A 16,677-nucleotide genomic window follows, 5' to 3' on the forward strand; every position below is an offset into this window, starting at 1 on the left:
AGACGCTCCCAATAAAGCGACCCTTTACTACGTAGCGATCAATAATTTGAAACGTTTCCCCCCTTGCAAATAAATGAACCACAGTCAAGAGGCACAATGTTTCATAGGAAGAACGGCACAACTACATGAAACATGCGTGGATGCAATTTTATTTTAAACTGACAACTGAATTGAAATAGCAAGAGACGTTGTTCCAGTTAAAGTTTTTCAGCTCCACAATTAAGTTGATGTTTATCAGGGTAAGCACAACAGCAGTGTGAACACACTGGAGCATCACGTCTTCTTTTAGTTAGGTTCCGATCCAAGGACGCAATGGTCAAGTCAGTTGTACTTTTGAAACGTTCAATTCTTATTTCCACGCTTTTTTCATTTAGTTGTGTCGTACTTCCTAACAACATTGCGCACGCAGTGCAATGTTATGGAATGTGGTTGTTTCTGCATGCACTTTAAGTTAAACAACAAATATGCAAATTGTTTTTTTTAGGCAAAACAACATGAAATAATTAGATTCTCACTATAGCACTGTCTCAGGATTAACGCAGTCAGCCATTAGGGCCACCAATGACAGCGTTTTAAAGGTTATCTGGGCACGGTTGAAAGGACTTTTAGCTAATGTTAAGTGGATATGTGAAATGATGAATGATCAGAGGAAGTTGAGGCATGAGACAATCTTTTTGTGTGGCCTTTTGACGAAGTCGTTTGCTGCTTTTCGCACACATTTCTCTTCTCGTGCATTGATTTGGCTTAAACTGGAAAGCCAATTCGAGTGATTTCTCTCACAGACGTCCTCTGAAAAAACAGCAGTAAAAGGCAGACTAGTGCTTATGGTGCGGGACACACCGAAGAAACTAGGGCCCCAAACAGCCCGAAATCGTCAGAGGGCTGACCGTCGGTGTGTCAGGGCCTTAAAAAGTTGGTGTGATTTCTTTGGTGTGGAACCTGGAAGAATCAACAAAGGGGACTTGTAGTCCCCCTTCAACCCATTTGACCTGTACTCTGACTTCATGGGCACGTGCCTTTCTTCATGCGTTAGTGCATTTAACAAAACACTCGCCCATAGCCACTAGACTCCTGCGTCTATGAGAATATGTGCAGAGTGCCTTGATTACACTGAACACTTGTGTTGCTGATTTCGAGGGGCAATGTACTCTGAAATCAAAATCAGGTTTTATTGTTCATAATACGATACACTTTCTTATACCCCAAGAGGAAACTTGGTTGTTCAACCTGCATACAATCAAGCTGGCTTGATCACAGCTCAGTTTACAAAATGAAGTAAAACCTTGTGAGAAAACCTTTAATGCTGGTGATAAATCAGTAAGAGGCTTAAAGAAATCCAAGGATGTAATTTTGGTGTTGGATGTTTTAACAGCGGAAGGCACAAATGACTTCCTAAATGATCTGTGGAACATCGATGCTTCATAGGACAGCCACTAAAAGCAGTTGTCAGGTTAAAACATTGACGATGCAAATGGGTGGCTGTCCTGTTCTACCATTGCTGGCTTATGCTTTTCTTATTTGCTTATGTATTGTGGTATAGTTTCAAATAGGGTTATGACAGGAAAAGCATTGCAATTTACTATATGACTCAATTGTAGTATTGTTAAAAAAGCGTAGGTAAGGTATTGGCACCTAAAACAACAAAGAAAACAAATGACAAAATAATGCTATTTTTAACAAATAATATCAACATACCGGTATGCCGCTGTTAAAAAAGGAAAAACAAGGCTTTTTTAAAATGTTTACTGAAATGAGAGATATGGACAGATAAAAATGGGACTCTGATGGGAATGCTTATCATTTTTTGCAGAGACAACCCGTCTCTCCGGAGACACTCTGTCTCGCTGGAGACACTCCGTCTCGCTGGAGACACTCCGTCGCCGTTCTCCAGAGATGAAACATTACGGCGAGTCACTGGATTAGTGTGTGTGTGTTTGCATGTGTGTGTGTGTGTGTGTGTGCGCATGTTTGTGTGTGTTTGCATATGTGTGTGTGTGTGTGTGTGTTCGCATATGTGTGTGTGTGTGTTCGCATATGTGTGTGTGCGTGTGTGTCTGTTCGCATGTATGTGTGTGTGCGTCCGTCCGTCCGTATGGCTCACAGCTGCTTCGCCAGAGAAGAGTTAATGATGTCTTCCAAAGTGTCCTCCTAGATGTGAAGAATAAAAAGCAGATGAGCGGGCGTGTGTTTGTCTTGTGGAGGTCGGAGGTGATTATCAGGCATAAAGAGCTTGATGGCTGGCAACAGTGCAATAACAGTGAGAATGTCAATAAAGGGCAAACACAAGGCCATGCCATGTGCCGTGTGCTCAGAGTGTTGTCACCCACGCACTTAGACCCGCCTTCAGTGTTGTGGCCAGGCGCGTCTAGACCTAGGCGATCCGTGAACATCATAATATAGGTTTTATCCCCATGATCATGGATTCCCCACCTTGGCCCTGATCTCATTGCTGTCCCTTTCCACTTGTCATGCGTATGCCTGTTGCATCCAGGAGAAGGGCGACTAACAACGTTTGTTCGACTGTATTCTCGCACACAGGACATTTGCCAGACTTATCATATCGTGACTGAATTCTCTGTACTGTACAGAGAACACTACATATTCATTACAGACTATTAATATATGTTACATTCTATGTTCACACAAAATGGAAAAAATTTGCCAAATGGATTTAAACACTGGCTTCCTTGTCTGTCGGTTAGTTTACCTGATTGTCTGTCGGTTAGTTTACCTGATTGTCTGTTGGCTAGTGCACCTGATTGTCTGTTGGTTAGTTTACCTGATTGTCTGTTGGTGACTTTACCTGATCGTCTGTTGGTTAGTTTACCTGATTGTCTGTTGGTGACTTTACCTGATCGTCTGTTAGTTAGCTCACCTGATTGTCTGTTGGTTAGCTCCCCTGATTGTCTGTTGGTTAGTTCACCTGATCGTCTCTTGGTCAGTTCACCTGATCGTCTCTTGGTCAGTTCACCTGATCGTCTCTTGGTGAGTTCACCTGATCGTCTCTTGGTGAGGTGACCTGATCGTCTCTTGGTGAGGTGACCTGATCATCTCTTGGTGAGTTTACCTGAGTGTCTTCTGCCATGGTGATGTTCTGCAGCTGGTACACGCTGACCATCCCGGTGCTGTCCCCCACCAAGAGCCCATCGGTGTTGGCGGTGAACAGCACGGACGTCAGTTTGGACCCTGGCTGAGCCGAGTACACGATAAGGGGGTCCAGGCTGGCAGAGGAGGTAAGGCGGGTTAGGGGGGGTCACCGCGTGTGATCTCTGACAGGGAATGACACATACACACTAGGGCTGAACGATTAATCAAATTCTTTTACAATTCAATAGTTAAATAAAGATGTTATAACATTAATTCAAGCATCAATTCATCTCAACATAGAGGCCTGGCCAAAAAGGAAAGAGCAGTTTATATGTTGACTGCTTCCAATGTTGTGTGGTCATACCATAGAATGATTTATTGCTTGTTTAGTGAATAATACAGAACATAAGGAACTTTAAAAAGAAAAATCGCATGCTAAACTGCAATCACAAAATTGGTTGAAATAATCGCAATTACATTGTTCCCCAAATCGTTCAGCCCCAAAAGGTGCGGCGGCTTACATGCTGGATTCCAGGTCCCACACCTCCACCTGCCCCTGCTTGACGGCGGCAAACACGGTGGCCCGCCTGGGCGACCACGCAACGTCGTAGACGCCGCTGTAGGTGGAGGTGAGGTCCAGCACCGACTTGTAAATGCCCCGCCTCCACAGCCGGATGGACCAATCAGAAGAGCAGCTGAGGAAGACGTCGGCGCTGAACGGGGACCACGTGACCCGGTGCACGGGTTGCTGAGAGAGACAAGGGTGCCAGCGTCAGTCATCTGTGTCCACCCATCAAAGACTTCCACTGAACTCTAAAGACATGGCCGCACACCAATAGGGGCTCGGCTCACACGATTCACAGTGTAACCAGCATGCTACCCCGTCAACTGGCATATGTCTGTGTGCCTACAAAGGATCTGAGATGGCTGGGCAAGGTAATCCTGTTAGAGCGAATGGAGGACAATATGAAGGAAGAGAACATCTTCTCCAATGCTCTATTGATTCACTAGAAAGATACATAGATAGGAACTTTATTAATCCCTCGGGAACGTCCCCCCAGGAAATTACACTTCCAGCAGCAACAAACACCATGTTACAAATAGAATAAGAGTTAGAAACAAGTATCAATGTGCAAAAGTACAAAATGCTAAATGCAAAAAATATATACTGTATATGCAGGGAAATAATATACGAGAGTAATATAGTAATATGTAGGTGTAGCCAATAGCCATCATTCTTTGGTCTTTTTGCCAGCTGACGTTCATGATTTAGATACTCTATCATCGAGATAATCATCAGTATAGAGATGATTGGGTATACAATTAGAAATGGGTCTGCCGTGAAGCTAAGAAGTATATGTTTTTATTCAGGCTAAGAGATGAACAGATAGAAAGGTATGAATGATGGGGTGGCCCTGAAGGTCAAGGTAATGCTGCTCATGTATTGTCAGCTCTTGCAGGAGGCCTGGTCTTGTCTGATCTGGCAGTCTGCTGCCTGCCATACTGTGCATCCACCAATCACAGGTAGACATGTGCTTACATCGTAAACTGATAAGCTAACCAACTTTACGTCATTTAGAGTCTGGTTCTTTATGGCTTTTGAAGTAAGAGTCAAGACCAGTCCATAGAATTCAGTAAATAAATTAAAATCACATGACCTATGACATTACATAACCAGGTGGGTTGGTCGGCTTCAATGGATCACATCTATCTCCCAAAGCCATCCCCATATAGTGTGTGTGTCTGCTAGGTCTATAACCGTGAGAGGGTCGTACCGTGTGTCCCTGGTAGGTCTCCAGATACTGTTCGTGGTTGGAGCTTGAGCATGCATGGATGTTGCCCTCCTCGGTGCCCACAAGGTAGAGGCTGGATTCCTGTAGGAACAGAGGTAACGAGGTCAGAGGTCAGTTAGCTAACGCATCTACTTAATGCATAGCACTACAGAGTACTGAAGGGAGGCGGCTGAGGTAACGGTTGGGGTTATGGCAGACTGTATAAGGGCTGCTCGATTATGGGAAAAATCATAATCACGATTATTTTGGTCAATATTGAAATCACGATTATTCAAACGATTATTTTTGAGTTTGAAAACAGGTTGCATTTATTCAGCATGTCTCTCCCAAAAAAACGTTGTAACTGAGAACTTTGAAATTTCACCTTAAAGGGCAACTTCACCCATTTCACATAAGCTTTGTATTTTTAGAACCCCCCGCATATTTTTGAATGGTCTAGCATCATTTCCTTATTTTCTGGAGAGACTGGAGAGATCCGTATCGATCTCCAACACTTCCTGTTTTTTATGACGCAATATGACGATTTTTGCGTACAAGAAAATAGGAAGTGTAAGAGGGGATGATTCTCGTACGACTACAACCACTAGTCCCACCCCCCTCTAGGGGGTGGGACCCACTGACGCTACAGACCTATTAGAGAAGTGCCAGTGGGTGGGACTTCACCAGCAGAAACTAACATCCACAGCGTCTGAAGCTAAGATAACAGAGGCTGTTGATAAAACTGAAGTAGGCCTACATTGGCGGAGGGTACTCGATCTGACATAGAAGATGGCTCCATGCAAAAGTTCACCATTTCGAAAGAAATAGACGAGGGCTGCCGTATTTTCCGCACTATACGGCACAACGGATTATCAAGCGCACCTTCAATGAATGGCCTATTTTAGAACTGTTTTCATGTATAGGGCGCACCGGATTATAAGGCGCATAGAATAGAAGATACTGCAGTCAAACGTTTGACTGGGGTTGCGTTATGCATCGACCAGACCGAGCTGTGCTAAAGGGAATGTCAACAAAACAGTCAGATAAAGTCAAACTTTATTAAGCGTTCTGACAACTCCGGTCACTCCCATGGTAACGATGTTCAAACGTTAATGTGCATATTAACAATATCTCATCAATATCAATATCTCTCAACAATAAGCTCACTTTTTCAGTTCATTCCCCGTCTACGAATCCCTCGAATTCTTGTGTGTCCGAATTAAACAGTTGGGCGAGTACGGCATCCAACATGCCCGGATCCCTCTCGTCATTATCCGAGTCAGTGTCGCTGCTGTTGACTGGCAGTTCAGTGATTATTCCTGCCTTCGTGAAAGCTTAGACCACAGTTGAGACTGTTATATCAGCCCAGGCATCCACGATCCATTGGCAGATAGTGGCGTAAGTCGCCTGGCGCTGTCTCCCCGTCTTGGTGACGTGTGTTCGCCTTCTTGGCCCCGTCCACACGAAGCCGATTTTTTGGGTGAAACCGCATAAAAAGACGCTTTTGGTGGACACGGGCTACGGCCACACCAAACGCGTGTAACGTGCTTAACTTGAAGCTTGATCATTGTGTGTCACAAAAATGGTTCAACGCGCCAACGCGCCTGTGGCTGCGCTGGATTTAGGAGTCCGAGGTAGGAAACCCAAATGCCGCCGTGTTTGGGTGCATGATAGAGTTTAGATCGGGTTAGATTAAATAATGTCGGATATAAATAACAATAATCGGGTTAAATAACTTCACATGGTGTGTCTGGTGTGTTTCCAGCATTCGTAGTGTTGATCAGCAGATAGTCCGCCAAGACGTTGAGGTTGCTTAGCAACCAGAGACGCTGTCCATGCAAGTGAATGGAGCGTTCCCTCTTCGTCATAACTATCAAACCAAACATCCTTCACATTCAACGAGCGAACATTATGAAATTAAAATGCACATTTCTCGCTAAAAATGTTTACATAAACGCATTTAATTGCGTAACTATGTTACTATTTCCACCCAGAATAAAGGAAGATGTCGGCCGTATGCTTCTGTGCAAGCGTCACTACTCTAGTGACGTCGGTTCAAGCTCCACGCTGATTTGTTCCATTAGTAGATGGAACAAGGAGGTGTCCGATAGGCGGAGATGATCAGCGGGAGTGGCCGCCAGCGAAGCTGTGCATGGTGGGAGTTGTTGTCTTCAATCCACAAGCGCCAAAAAGTCACTTTCTGCCTTTTCTCGGTCAAGACTGCACCAAAGTAGAATTTTATTTTATTATTCGACTACATATAGGACCCAATTGCAATACATATTCATGCCTCCACCGGTGAAATGCTCCTTTAAGAAAATACACAAAATGGTCAAAAATAAAATGTTCCAATCTAAAATAATCGACAGATATGTATCCAGCTGTACTGCCCTTTCTATAAAACATAAAAAAGCATAAAAAAAAAATAATAAAAATAAATCGAAAAACTTTATTATGTTAATTTTGTTATCGTTTGACGCTAGAAATCAAAATCGCGATCAAAATTCGATTAATCGCCCAAACCTAGACTGTATCTATCTTCACGATCCTGAGGGAGTCTGGGTGTCGACCTCCCGGAGGGAACTCCTCAATGACCTGTCTCCCTTAGGACCGGCTGCTTTGGATTCAAGCAGCTCCTATAATAGAATAGCTAAGAGTATGAACGTCTTTAAACAAACATCTTCAAACAAACTCAACAGTTAGACCCTCATAACGCGATTCAAATGGTGGGCATGCATGCAATCAATTACAATACAAAAGCTTTATATCACGATGTGACAAACGCATAAACAACCTGTCAATATGACTCCACTGAGAGATGATCTGATCGGGCAAAATTAATCGATATAGGATATTGGATGTGTATAAATGTTTACCACAGGATGGAAGTCAAAGCAGAGTCCGGGGGTGAGTTTGGATATGAATAAGTCTTGGTTCCTCTCCTTCTCCCCAACTCTCTTCTTCTCCACACCCGTCCTCTTTAGCTGCATCAGGTCTGCAGGGAACGCATCCACCAGAAACAGGGATATTGGTATATGATTCATATTATAAGTAGTCTTGTTCTAATTGTATTAATATGGTTATAGTTATGTAATTCTCTCTGTAGGGCTTTCAACAGCTTTGTGTCATGGGACACTATATCCAACTTGCCTGTTCGCTGTATGTCTAGCAATACGTCTAGGGATATGATATGCATTTTTATATACATTTCTCTATCGTGTGTATGATTACTATGGTGGGTTGTGGTGCCACTCACTCACCTGTGCAATCAAGCCTTTTGTGCTGGGTCCACTGGCTGACCAGGCCGTCCCCAGACACAGAGATGAGGACCTCCTGCTTCTCCTCCCTGGAGAAGCCCTGCTCCTGGTACGTCCAGCGCAGCTGCTGCAGGGGCCACACGTGCTTATGGACGTTTTCACTACAGAGAGAGAGAGACAGAGCGAGAGAGAGAAACAGACAGAGAGAGAGAGAGACAGAGAGAATCAGTCAGTCAGTCGAGGGCGGGAATAGAGAAAGAAATATATTTTTTGGAAAATGCCCTTTGTTCAAAATTGATGTGTTCCGCCTTATCAGCATACAAAAAAATATACTTCATCACACACACACACACACACACACACTTTCACTCACATACCCACACCCACCCACAAACACACACACACACACACACACACACACACACACACACACACACACAAACACACATATATATTCTAGTTTAATTGCACTTTACCTCCTTTACCTTTTTTTGCATTGTAAAGGAGCGCTTGGGATACAAAAATCATTCATTCAATCATTGCCAGCTATGACTGCTTTGTTATGTTGCGCATTTGACTAATGAAAGAACTTGTACCTGAAGCCCTCCTCACCTTGTGCCTGGGCTCTTCTCTGGGCTGCTGAGGTTGTACAGGGCGATGCAGCCATCCTGTAGCCCCACGGCCAGCAGGTTGGGCCTACTGGCCGAGAAGTCCAGGGCAGTGACGCTGCTCTGGCACCGGAAAACACACTCGGGCCACTGCAGCGAGCAACGGTCACAACACTGATTACCACTCACTTTAACCCATGTCGAGGTTAGGGTTAGGGTTAACCCTTAGGGTTAACCCTTAACCTTATCCGCCTAGTTTTGCAGTCCCTCTTACTCGTTCTCCTGTTTAACTGGATTCGTCCATTTTGTATTATTATTATTATGTATAATATTGTTTATTGCATTGACAATCGCAAATGGTTATGAAGCGGTACTTACTGTGATGTTTTTGAGGGACCAGCAACACACCAGCCCTTCCTCGCTGTCTTTGGAGTGACTGTAGCCCACAGCCAGGAGGTCCTGAGGAGAGGACACAAGCTGGGAGTAGCACACGGATTCTTGCCAAGGGGTTAAAGAGTCAAGATTCAATCTGGAGCTATTTATAGTCCTTCAAACAATCAAGGGTAGAAACAAAGACAAACGTAGGATTTTAAAAGTACAGCTATTGAACATATTGGTCACTATTCATTTAATTATATGATTGATCAATCATTCATAATTCTTAAAGTTTAAGGTATTCTTAAGGTGGTCCAAATCCTTTTCTTAAGGTGGTCTGAAGGGTTTCTTAAGATCATGGGCTCACCTGGCACTTCTTGTTCCAGGCCATGCAGCTGACCTCGTGTCCGGTGGTGAGGTCACAGCTGAAGCCCCAGAGCAGCTCCAGCACTGGAGGCAGGGGGCTCTCTATTCTCTCCTCCCCACTAGGGACCTTTATCTTGGGCTTTGCCACACCTCCGTCTTGGTCTGAAAGCAGACAGTTGATGCTGATGAAGGCTACTGAGAATTCACCCATTTATTAATCTAATTTTAATTGACTGCCTCACACAGAACAGAACACAAATTTAATCTGATATTGCAGGAAAACGGCTGTTCTGCACATTAGCCATTCTAGTTTAACCTTAATCAAATTGTTACCCTAGTGTGCTCATCCTATGTTTTGTATTCATGAAGTATCAAGTATTGTATGTACATGCTGTTGAAGAGGAGGGCCATGTTTACCAGGTTCATCATTTAGTTCCAGTGCAGGTACGAGTGCAGGTAGCTGTCTGTATGCGGCCAGCCTTGGCTGGTAGACGTTTGCCAGGACGGTCCTCTCCATGACCAGCAGGCTGTGCCGGAAGCTCTCAGAGTTCAGGATGAGCGCCGGGTCCGGTTCGTCCTCCACGCGCACCAGGAATATCTCTGTCTCCATCCGTGAGCTGGCCGTGCTGGCTGGGAGACAGACAGACGGTATGTCGCAGTGGACGACCCGGACTTGGCAGCCATAACCGTGCGCAACTTTAGTCTACTCATTGTTCATTTATATTCAGACTTTTTTCATTGCATTGATTTGTATGACGTCATTTCAGCAGAGACAGACTCGATTCTAAATGTATTTATTTTTGAAAATATGATTCTTCTTTTCTCCAGTCATTACGTTAAATCATCACCAAACTGATTTTCCCTAATCATGATTGATCCGTTCAAATCAGTGCTTCAAAACAACGCTTCTGAGAATGGGTGTACTGTTGTCCACTGGAAGGTCAACAGATCCTACCAAAGCTGCTGGTGTTGACCAGTGACGGGGTCTTCTCTGGTTCCCCCTGGGCCCCCATCGCAGCCTCTGGGAAGCCCAGCTTGTCCACCATGGGGTCCTCAGCGGGCAGGGTCCCCTCCTGATCACCACCGCAGAAGGAGTCGTACAGGTCCCAGACGGTTGCCATGGATGCTGTTGAAAATGACAATGTGTTTAGAGAAGTTCTTTGCTCTACCCTGTAAAAGGCATGGTGGATACAAACGGAAACCTGGCTGGGACGTGAGGCCGGATGTTCATTTTCAGATGTGAACTGTTCATGATCATTGTTAGATGTAGGAGGAATGATTAGGGATTTTAAGGTCATTTCTTAATTATTTATTTCCACATTCAAAAAAATAAGCTGTTTTCACCTTTTATATTTCTGTAAAGCACAGATCTACCATTGCAGACATGGTAAGATGATAACTTGAATTGCCTTAAAAAGTATCAACTGAACCCTCTAGAATAGATCAAGATTACCTCATGAAAGGGGGATGCATTTCAACTCTACCTGCATCCACCATGTTGACTTTGTCAGTCTGGGTCTTCTTGGTCTTAGACACTCCGTTGAACGTCTGCATCGACCGATCCATGTACTTATCATTGCCAATCCTGTTCTGGCAGAGCTCAGCATAGATGCGGTTTCTTTCTCTGATAGGGAAGAAGACGAGTCGATCGATGCAGTTCAATTAAAGAGCAGTTAACCAAGGAATACGTTCAGGCTCAACCCAAGCTTTTATGCCTTTAACTGTAGTGTTCACAGCTTTGGATAACTGCGCTGCATTACATTCTGTTTTAGATTAGCTTTTCCTGATTGCACATGGACATAATAGAGGACTAGTTTTAGCTTTTCATTTGACTTGTGTTCATAAACATGTCTATTTTTATACCAGGAAAGGAAGCGTTATTTGTGTAATTTCCAGACTTGGACAAGAACCTGCAAGTGACCCTGGTGAATTTGTGCTAAACAGACTATGGACTTGGTTCTACAATGACCTGGGAGGACCTTATTTTAGGGTAGGACATCAAACCAACCTAACAGCATCTGCATCCTCTGCATCCACCGACACAGAGACGCCAGGCATTTCCAAGAGTGTGATGGTGTCTGTCTCCGTGATGTAGCAGTCAACAATGTCGTCCAGCATGTCCTCGCTCCACTCCTCCTGCACCTCCTCCCTTTTCCCGTGGCACTCTGAACGCTCAAAGGAAAGGACATTCATTGAGAACCGCAATCTATCTCAATCGATGTGTACATGTTCTTTATGTGGTTAGGGATAGCCCTTTGTCCAGGATAATAATTGAGGTCACATAATGTAGAAATCTATAACAAAATAATACTGATGGTTAAAAATGTGTAGTTAATTTGGTATATTGCTCTTATTATATTGTAAACTGATAATGAATTACATTGAACAATGTGGAAAGGTATCCGTGAATACTAAAAAAAAACATATCATCAAAATATATTTCAATGACAAAACTGTGGTATTACGATAACTCAATAGTTGACGTCATACCAACTAATATTTATTTGTTTGTGTTCCTGAAAAGTTTAGTCTATTCTAGCTCACTGACCTAAGTGGGTAATATGAATGTCTCTTTTTGAGGCAGGATCCTCAATGTCTTCAGTTAGGGACTCCATGGTGGACTGGCTTGATCTGGATACTGTGCTGCTGCCAAGGAAGGACCTGGAAAACAATACAAATCAATACAAATAATAGAAAACAATACAAATAATTTAAAATAATTGAATACTGTTTTGATAAATAACGTTATATTAACAGTGACATTTTTATATTTATATATTTTATCGTAAACTTTACCCATATCAATACGTCCTACAGTTTATTTTTATTTGTATTTGACTTCCAAACTGACACACCAAATACTCAAGGATGTACCATTCCCATTCATCCTCAGCAGGAATAATGCCCATTCATCCAACACAGCCTCTGATGACATGGAATTACATGAGCTGCTCACCAACCTGTCGGAGGTTGACCAACCTGTTGAAGGGCATCGAGAAACTTGTGTTGGCGGTTGACTGGAATAGAGTTGAGAGGAAACCGGACGAGGTGCCAGCAGAAGCATCGTTGGCCAAGATGTTCTTGTGTTTGATCGGGATGGACCCTGGGTCGGGTTGGAAGAGGAGCTTAGGGGTGACATCCTCGCCCTTTTCATCAAACACCTGCAATAGGATTTGAAGTAACTTTTCATTACAATTAATGAATCGTAATGTAGCTTTGTCTTGGCAGGAACGTGTATCTGAATTCTTATAACAAATTAAACCTAATGGCACATTGTTGAAACACAGCGACACCAACTGCATCGGGACAAGTTTTTCGTCCCTTAAATAACTTATTTTGGTTTGTCGTATTGTATTACCTTGACAGTTTGTCTTGGGGTTTGCAGAGAACCTTTGTCTGAGGCCTTGCTGTCATTCAAACTGAACGTTACAATAGAAAAACACAAACAGCCATATTAGTTGATGGCATAGTGAGCGCAAATATTAAACATATTTGTTCGCAACCTATTGTAATGGAAAGACTATGCATACTTCTAGCACACACACAGACATAACCTGATTATGTTGTAAGATGTCAATGTAAACTTACGACGTAACCTTCAGAGAAGGCTTACGTTTCTTCAACGTGCTTGCGGAGGTGGACATCTTGTTCAGTGTACCTTATCAACAGACGAAGCCCGAGTTACTTTGTGAGGAGTTCGTTCGTTTGGATCATCAGTCTAGCTGTTGAACGTTGTCATAGCAACAAGAAGGGTCGGGTTGGGATGATGTGGAATCCACTGCCATCTACTGGCGTTAATTCGTTTTTCCTTGATACATTTATCTTTCACCTTTGTTTTCTATCCCAATTATGTTAGGTTTTTTGGTCTGGTTATTATGTCTGTGGGTAAGGAAGGTTTACAAAATAATACATACGTTTTGATAAATAATAACGTTATAATTATAACGTTATTTTATACATATTTTTTTATGTTTATTGTTGTGATGGTCTGGAGAAAGAGCCACCCCAGTCCAGTAGGGGGCGGTGACACTCCATGCTGAGTTTGTACAGCATGTCGAGAGATAGGGCATGACAGCCTCCTCTTCTGTGGACCTCAGAGCTAGGGCTATGTTATGTTATTTTGTTATGTTATGTCGTTTGTACCAGCTCTTATGAATGACCCACACAGATACTCATACTGTATGATTTCAGAGTGAATTCTTTCCATTGATCTGAATGTTACCAGGTAAGTGGTGTTTGTTCGCTTTAATTTAGTTGCTGGTGCTAATCACAGGGGGCTTTGATATCCTGCTTAAATGGGAGTGAACTGAACAGAACACTGACAGAATTGTAAGATGGATATGGTTAATTTTTTAAGGATAACTGAGTGCTGTCATTTGTATCAAAGAAGTTGTTATAATTATGTGCGATGCCGAAAGGCTATATATTTGAAGAAGAAGCCGTGAAGTTTTCCTGACCTTCAAATTCTCTCTCTTCGAAACATGGCTGAGTAACATAACTTTTTTGATCCAGAGAAGTTGCGTTTACCAATGTTGTATTGTTTTTACTTTTAACAGGAACCGTTTCTCTCAATTAGACGTAGTGGTACGTCTGAATCCTCAATGGAGCCCTTACTGCACCAGCTCGGACAGAGAATCATTCGCTGTGCACCCCGAACCCTAATTTGTAGAAAGTATACACACGGGAATGGAAACGGCGCAGATCATCCTTCAACTGGGTCCTCACACATGACGCCCGTCCTGCTCGTCTCTCGTCTGTACCAGCCCGCAAACCTACGCGAAGTAGGCCAAGAGAGTCGACAAGCGGGAGAGATGACCTGCAAGAGTCAGCGGTTGATGCAGCAGGCGGGACTCATCCACCCGTCCAATCCTGGTTGCTACTACTACCTCCCGGCTACTGTGCGCGCCATGGAAAAGTTGGTGAGGTTATATACAACAAATGCAGATGTGGGGCAATATTCAAGGATTCTTCTTTGGGTCATGAGCCTTTGTATTATAACTACACAGATTGCAAAGTGTGTAGGGGAAATATTGAAGCACTTTCTTCATTTTGTTGCTGCTGTGGGTAAGATTTGAGAGTTGTAAAGAAAGGAGGCAGAAGAGAGCAACCTTTTGAAACGTGAAAAAAGACAATTCTCCCTCTCTGCTTCCTCCATTCATTTCTCCACCATTGCTTTTCAAGCACCTGTGTTTGCCAGGGAAGATATTTATACCCTGAACAAATCTGGAAAATATTCCATGATTGATGAGCCTTAAATCTCAGTCAACTCACAAAGGATATTCGCACAGAGCATATTCACTTATAGATGTCAGATAGCTGCCATATTTAACAAATTACATAATCATAATTTATCTTACCATAACCATAGGCAATCTGTCTATAAAGATTAAATTCCCAAGATAACAGGGCTTGACCAAGAGTATCTCTTAACAAGGTAGCGCGAGGAATAACCTCAGCCTCATATCAACAGGTGCGGCTAATTGATCAAGAGATGCAGGGCATCGGTGGTCAGAAGCTGGACATGCCCAGCCTGTGCTCGGCCGAGCTGTGGAGGTCCAGCGAGCGCTGGGACCTGATGGGCAAGGAGCTGTTCCGCCTTCAGGACCGCCATGGGGTAGACTACTGCCTGGGCCCCACACACGAGGAGGCTGTGACTACCCTGGTCGCCCACCAGGCTAGCCTGTCCTACCGACAGCTCCCTATACTTCTCTACCAGGTTAGCATTAAACAGAGTGTTCCCCAATTTATACGTCGGCCATAAAAGCAGCCGGTCAAAGAAGTGACAGTAGTCACTATATATTTGATCGTTTTAATTTTACTGCTTTCTTGTTTGAGTTTGTTTGCGCTACTTTATTTCCATGCTACATAGATAACCCTTCCCCTAAAGGTGAAATATTATACCACCATGTGTGAGTGTGATTATTAGACATTACAAGCCATTTTTTAAATCTGCCTCTTCTGACATCACAAGGCGTGTCAACCTAGATGCATGACTGATAGATGAGCAACGTTTGTCACAGTCCACTGGGTATGCTGGTATACTGATCTATCCAGCACACATCTAGGTGGACACGCCCGCTTGTGATGTCAGAAGAGGTAGATTTTCAAAACGGCTTGCAACGGCCAATCACACTCGCACCTGGTGGTATAATATGTCTCCTTTAACGTGTTTGAAGTACTTTAATTGTACGTATCAACGCCCAGATCACCCGCAAGTTCCGGGACGAGCCCAAGCCGCGCTTCGGGCTGCTGCGGGGCCGGGAGTTCTACATGAAGGACATGTACTCCTTCGACGTCAGCGAGGAGGCGGCGCGCCACACCTACGACTCGGTGTGCCAGGCCTACGGCCGGCTGTTCTCCCGCCTGGGCCTGCGCTGCCTGCGGGTGCAGGCCGACGCGGGGAACATCGGCGGCACGCTCTCCCACGAGTTCCAGCTGCCGGCCGACATCGGCGAGGACCGGCTGCTGGTCTGCGGCGGCTGCTCCTTCGCCGCCAACGAGGAGACGCTCGCGCCCGGCGAGACGGACTGCCCGCGGTGCCCCGCCGGCCCGCTGGCCGAGTCCAAGGGGATAGAGGTGGGGCACACCTTTTACCTGGGCGCCAAGTACTCCCGGGTGTTCAACGCCACCTTCAGCAACCAGCAGAACCGGCCCGTGGTGAGTGAAATGGGCTGCTACGGCCTGGGCGTGACGCGCATCCTGGCGGCGGCCGTGGAGGTGATGTCCACGGAGGAGGCCATCCGCTGGCCCGGGCTGCTGGCGCCGTACCAGGTGTGCGTCGTGCCGCCCAAGAAGGGGAGCAAGGGGTCCGAGGAGGGAGCGGCTCAAACGGAGGGACTGGTGCACGCGCTGCAAGGGGGGCTGCCCCGTCTGAGGGGGGAGGTGGTGCTGGACGACCGCACCCAGATGACCATCGGCAGGAGGCTGAAGGACGCCGTGCGGCTGGGCTACCCGTACGTGGTGGTGGTCGGGCAGGGCGCCCAAGAGGAGACGCCGCGGTTTGAGGTGATCTGTCAGCAAACGGACGAGACTATGTTTCTCAGTAAAGACCAACTGGTTGATCTTCTGGGCAGGGTGGAAACTGTATGATGATGTTGAAAGGATTGAAGACAATTGAAAATGATGTGTGTGTACATGTGTATTAAGAATCATATATTGTGAATAAATGGGGTTATAGGTGGATCAAACTGGTTTTGTGTGATGGTTGAACAT

At 44.7% G+C, this 16,677-nt stretch overlaps 2 protein-coding genes across 3 annotated transcripts; one reads left to right on the top strand and one right to left on the bottom strand.

Annotated features, from left to right (window-relative positions):
- Positions 1-1,283: 1,283 nt before the first annotated feature.
- Positions 1,284-13,518, bottom strand: dnai4 (dynein axonemal intermediate chain 4). 2 transcript variants are annotated; one of them, XM_030372077.1, is made up of 17 exons: positions 13,054-13,518; positions 12,824-12,884; positions 12,445-12,626; positions 12,014-12,126; positions 11,474-11,630; positions 10,950-11,089; positions 10,421-10,591; positions 9,883-10,095; positions 9,467-9,627; positions 9,103-9,183; positions 8,729-8,874; positions 8,120-8,277; positions 7,736-7,854; positions 4,863-4,961; positions 3,609-3,835; positions 3,068-3,221; positions 1,284-2,148 (listed from the first exon to the last, which is right to left on the bottom strand). In XM_030372077.1, the coding sequence occupies exons 1-17, from the start codon at positions 13,107-13,109 to the stop codon at positions 2,098-2,100; spliced, it is 2,289 nt and encodes a 762-aa protein (XP_030227937.1). In that variant the 5' UTR covers positions 13,110-13,518; the 3' UTR covers positions 1,284-2,097. The 2 variants fall into 2 exon arrangements, with proteins under 2 accessions (XP_030227937.1, XP_030227938.1); XM_030372078.1 differs by lacking the exons at positions 12,824-12,884; positions 13,054-13,518 and having other exon boundaries at positions 12,426-12,508.
- Positions 13,519-13,520: 2 nt separating this feature from the next.
- Positions 13,521-16,652, top strand: pars2 (prolyl-tRNA synthetase 2, mitochondrial). The gene is made up of 4 exons (XM_030372104.1): positions 13,521-13,690; positions 14,022-14,384; positions 14,936-15,181; positions 15,670-16,652. Exons 2-4 carry the CDS (start codon positions 14,067-14,069, stop codon positions 16,552-16,554), a joined length of 1,449 nt encoding a protein of 482 aa, XP_030227964.1. The 5' UTR covers positions 13,521-13,690; positions 14,022-14,066; the 3' UTR covers positions 16,555-16,652.
- Positions 16,653-16,677: the final 25 nt, after the last annotated feature.

Source organism: Gadus morhua, chromosome 12 (genome assembly GCF_902167405.1).
Source record: "Gadus morhua chromosome 12, gadMor3.0, whole genome shotgun sequence".
Lineage (NCBI taxonomy): Eukaryota > Metazoa > Chordata > Actinopteri > Gadiformes > Gadidae > Gadus > Gadus morhua.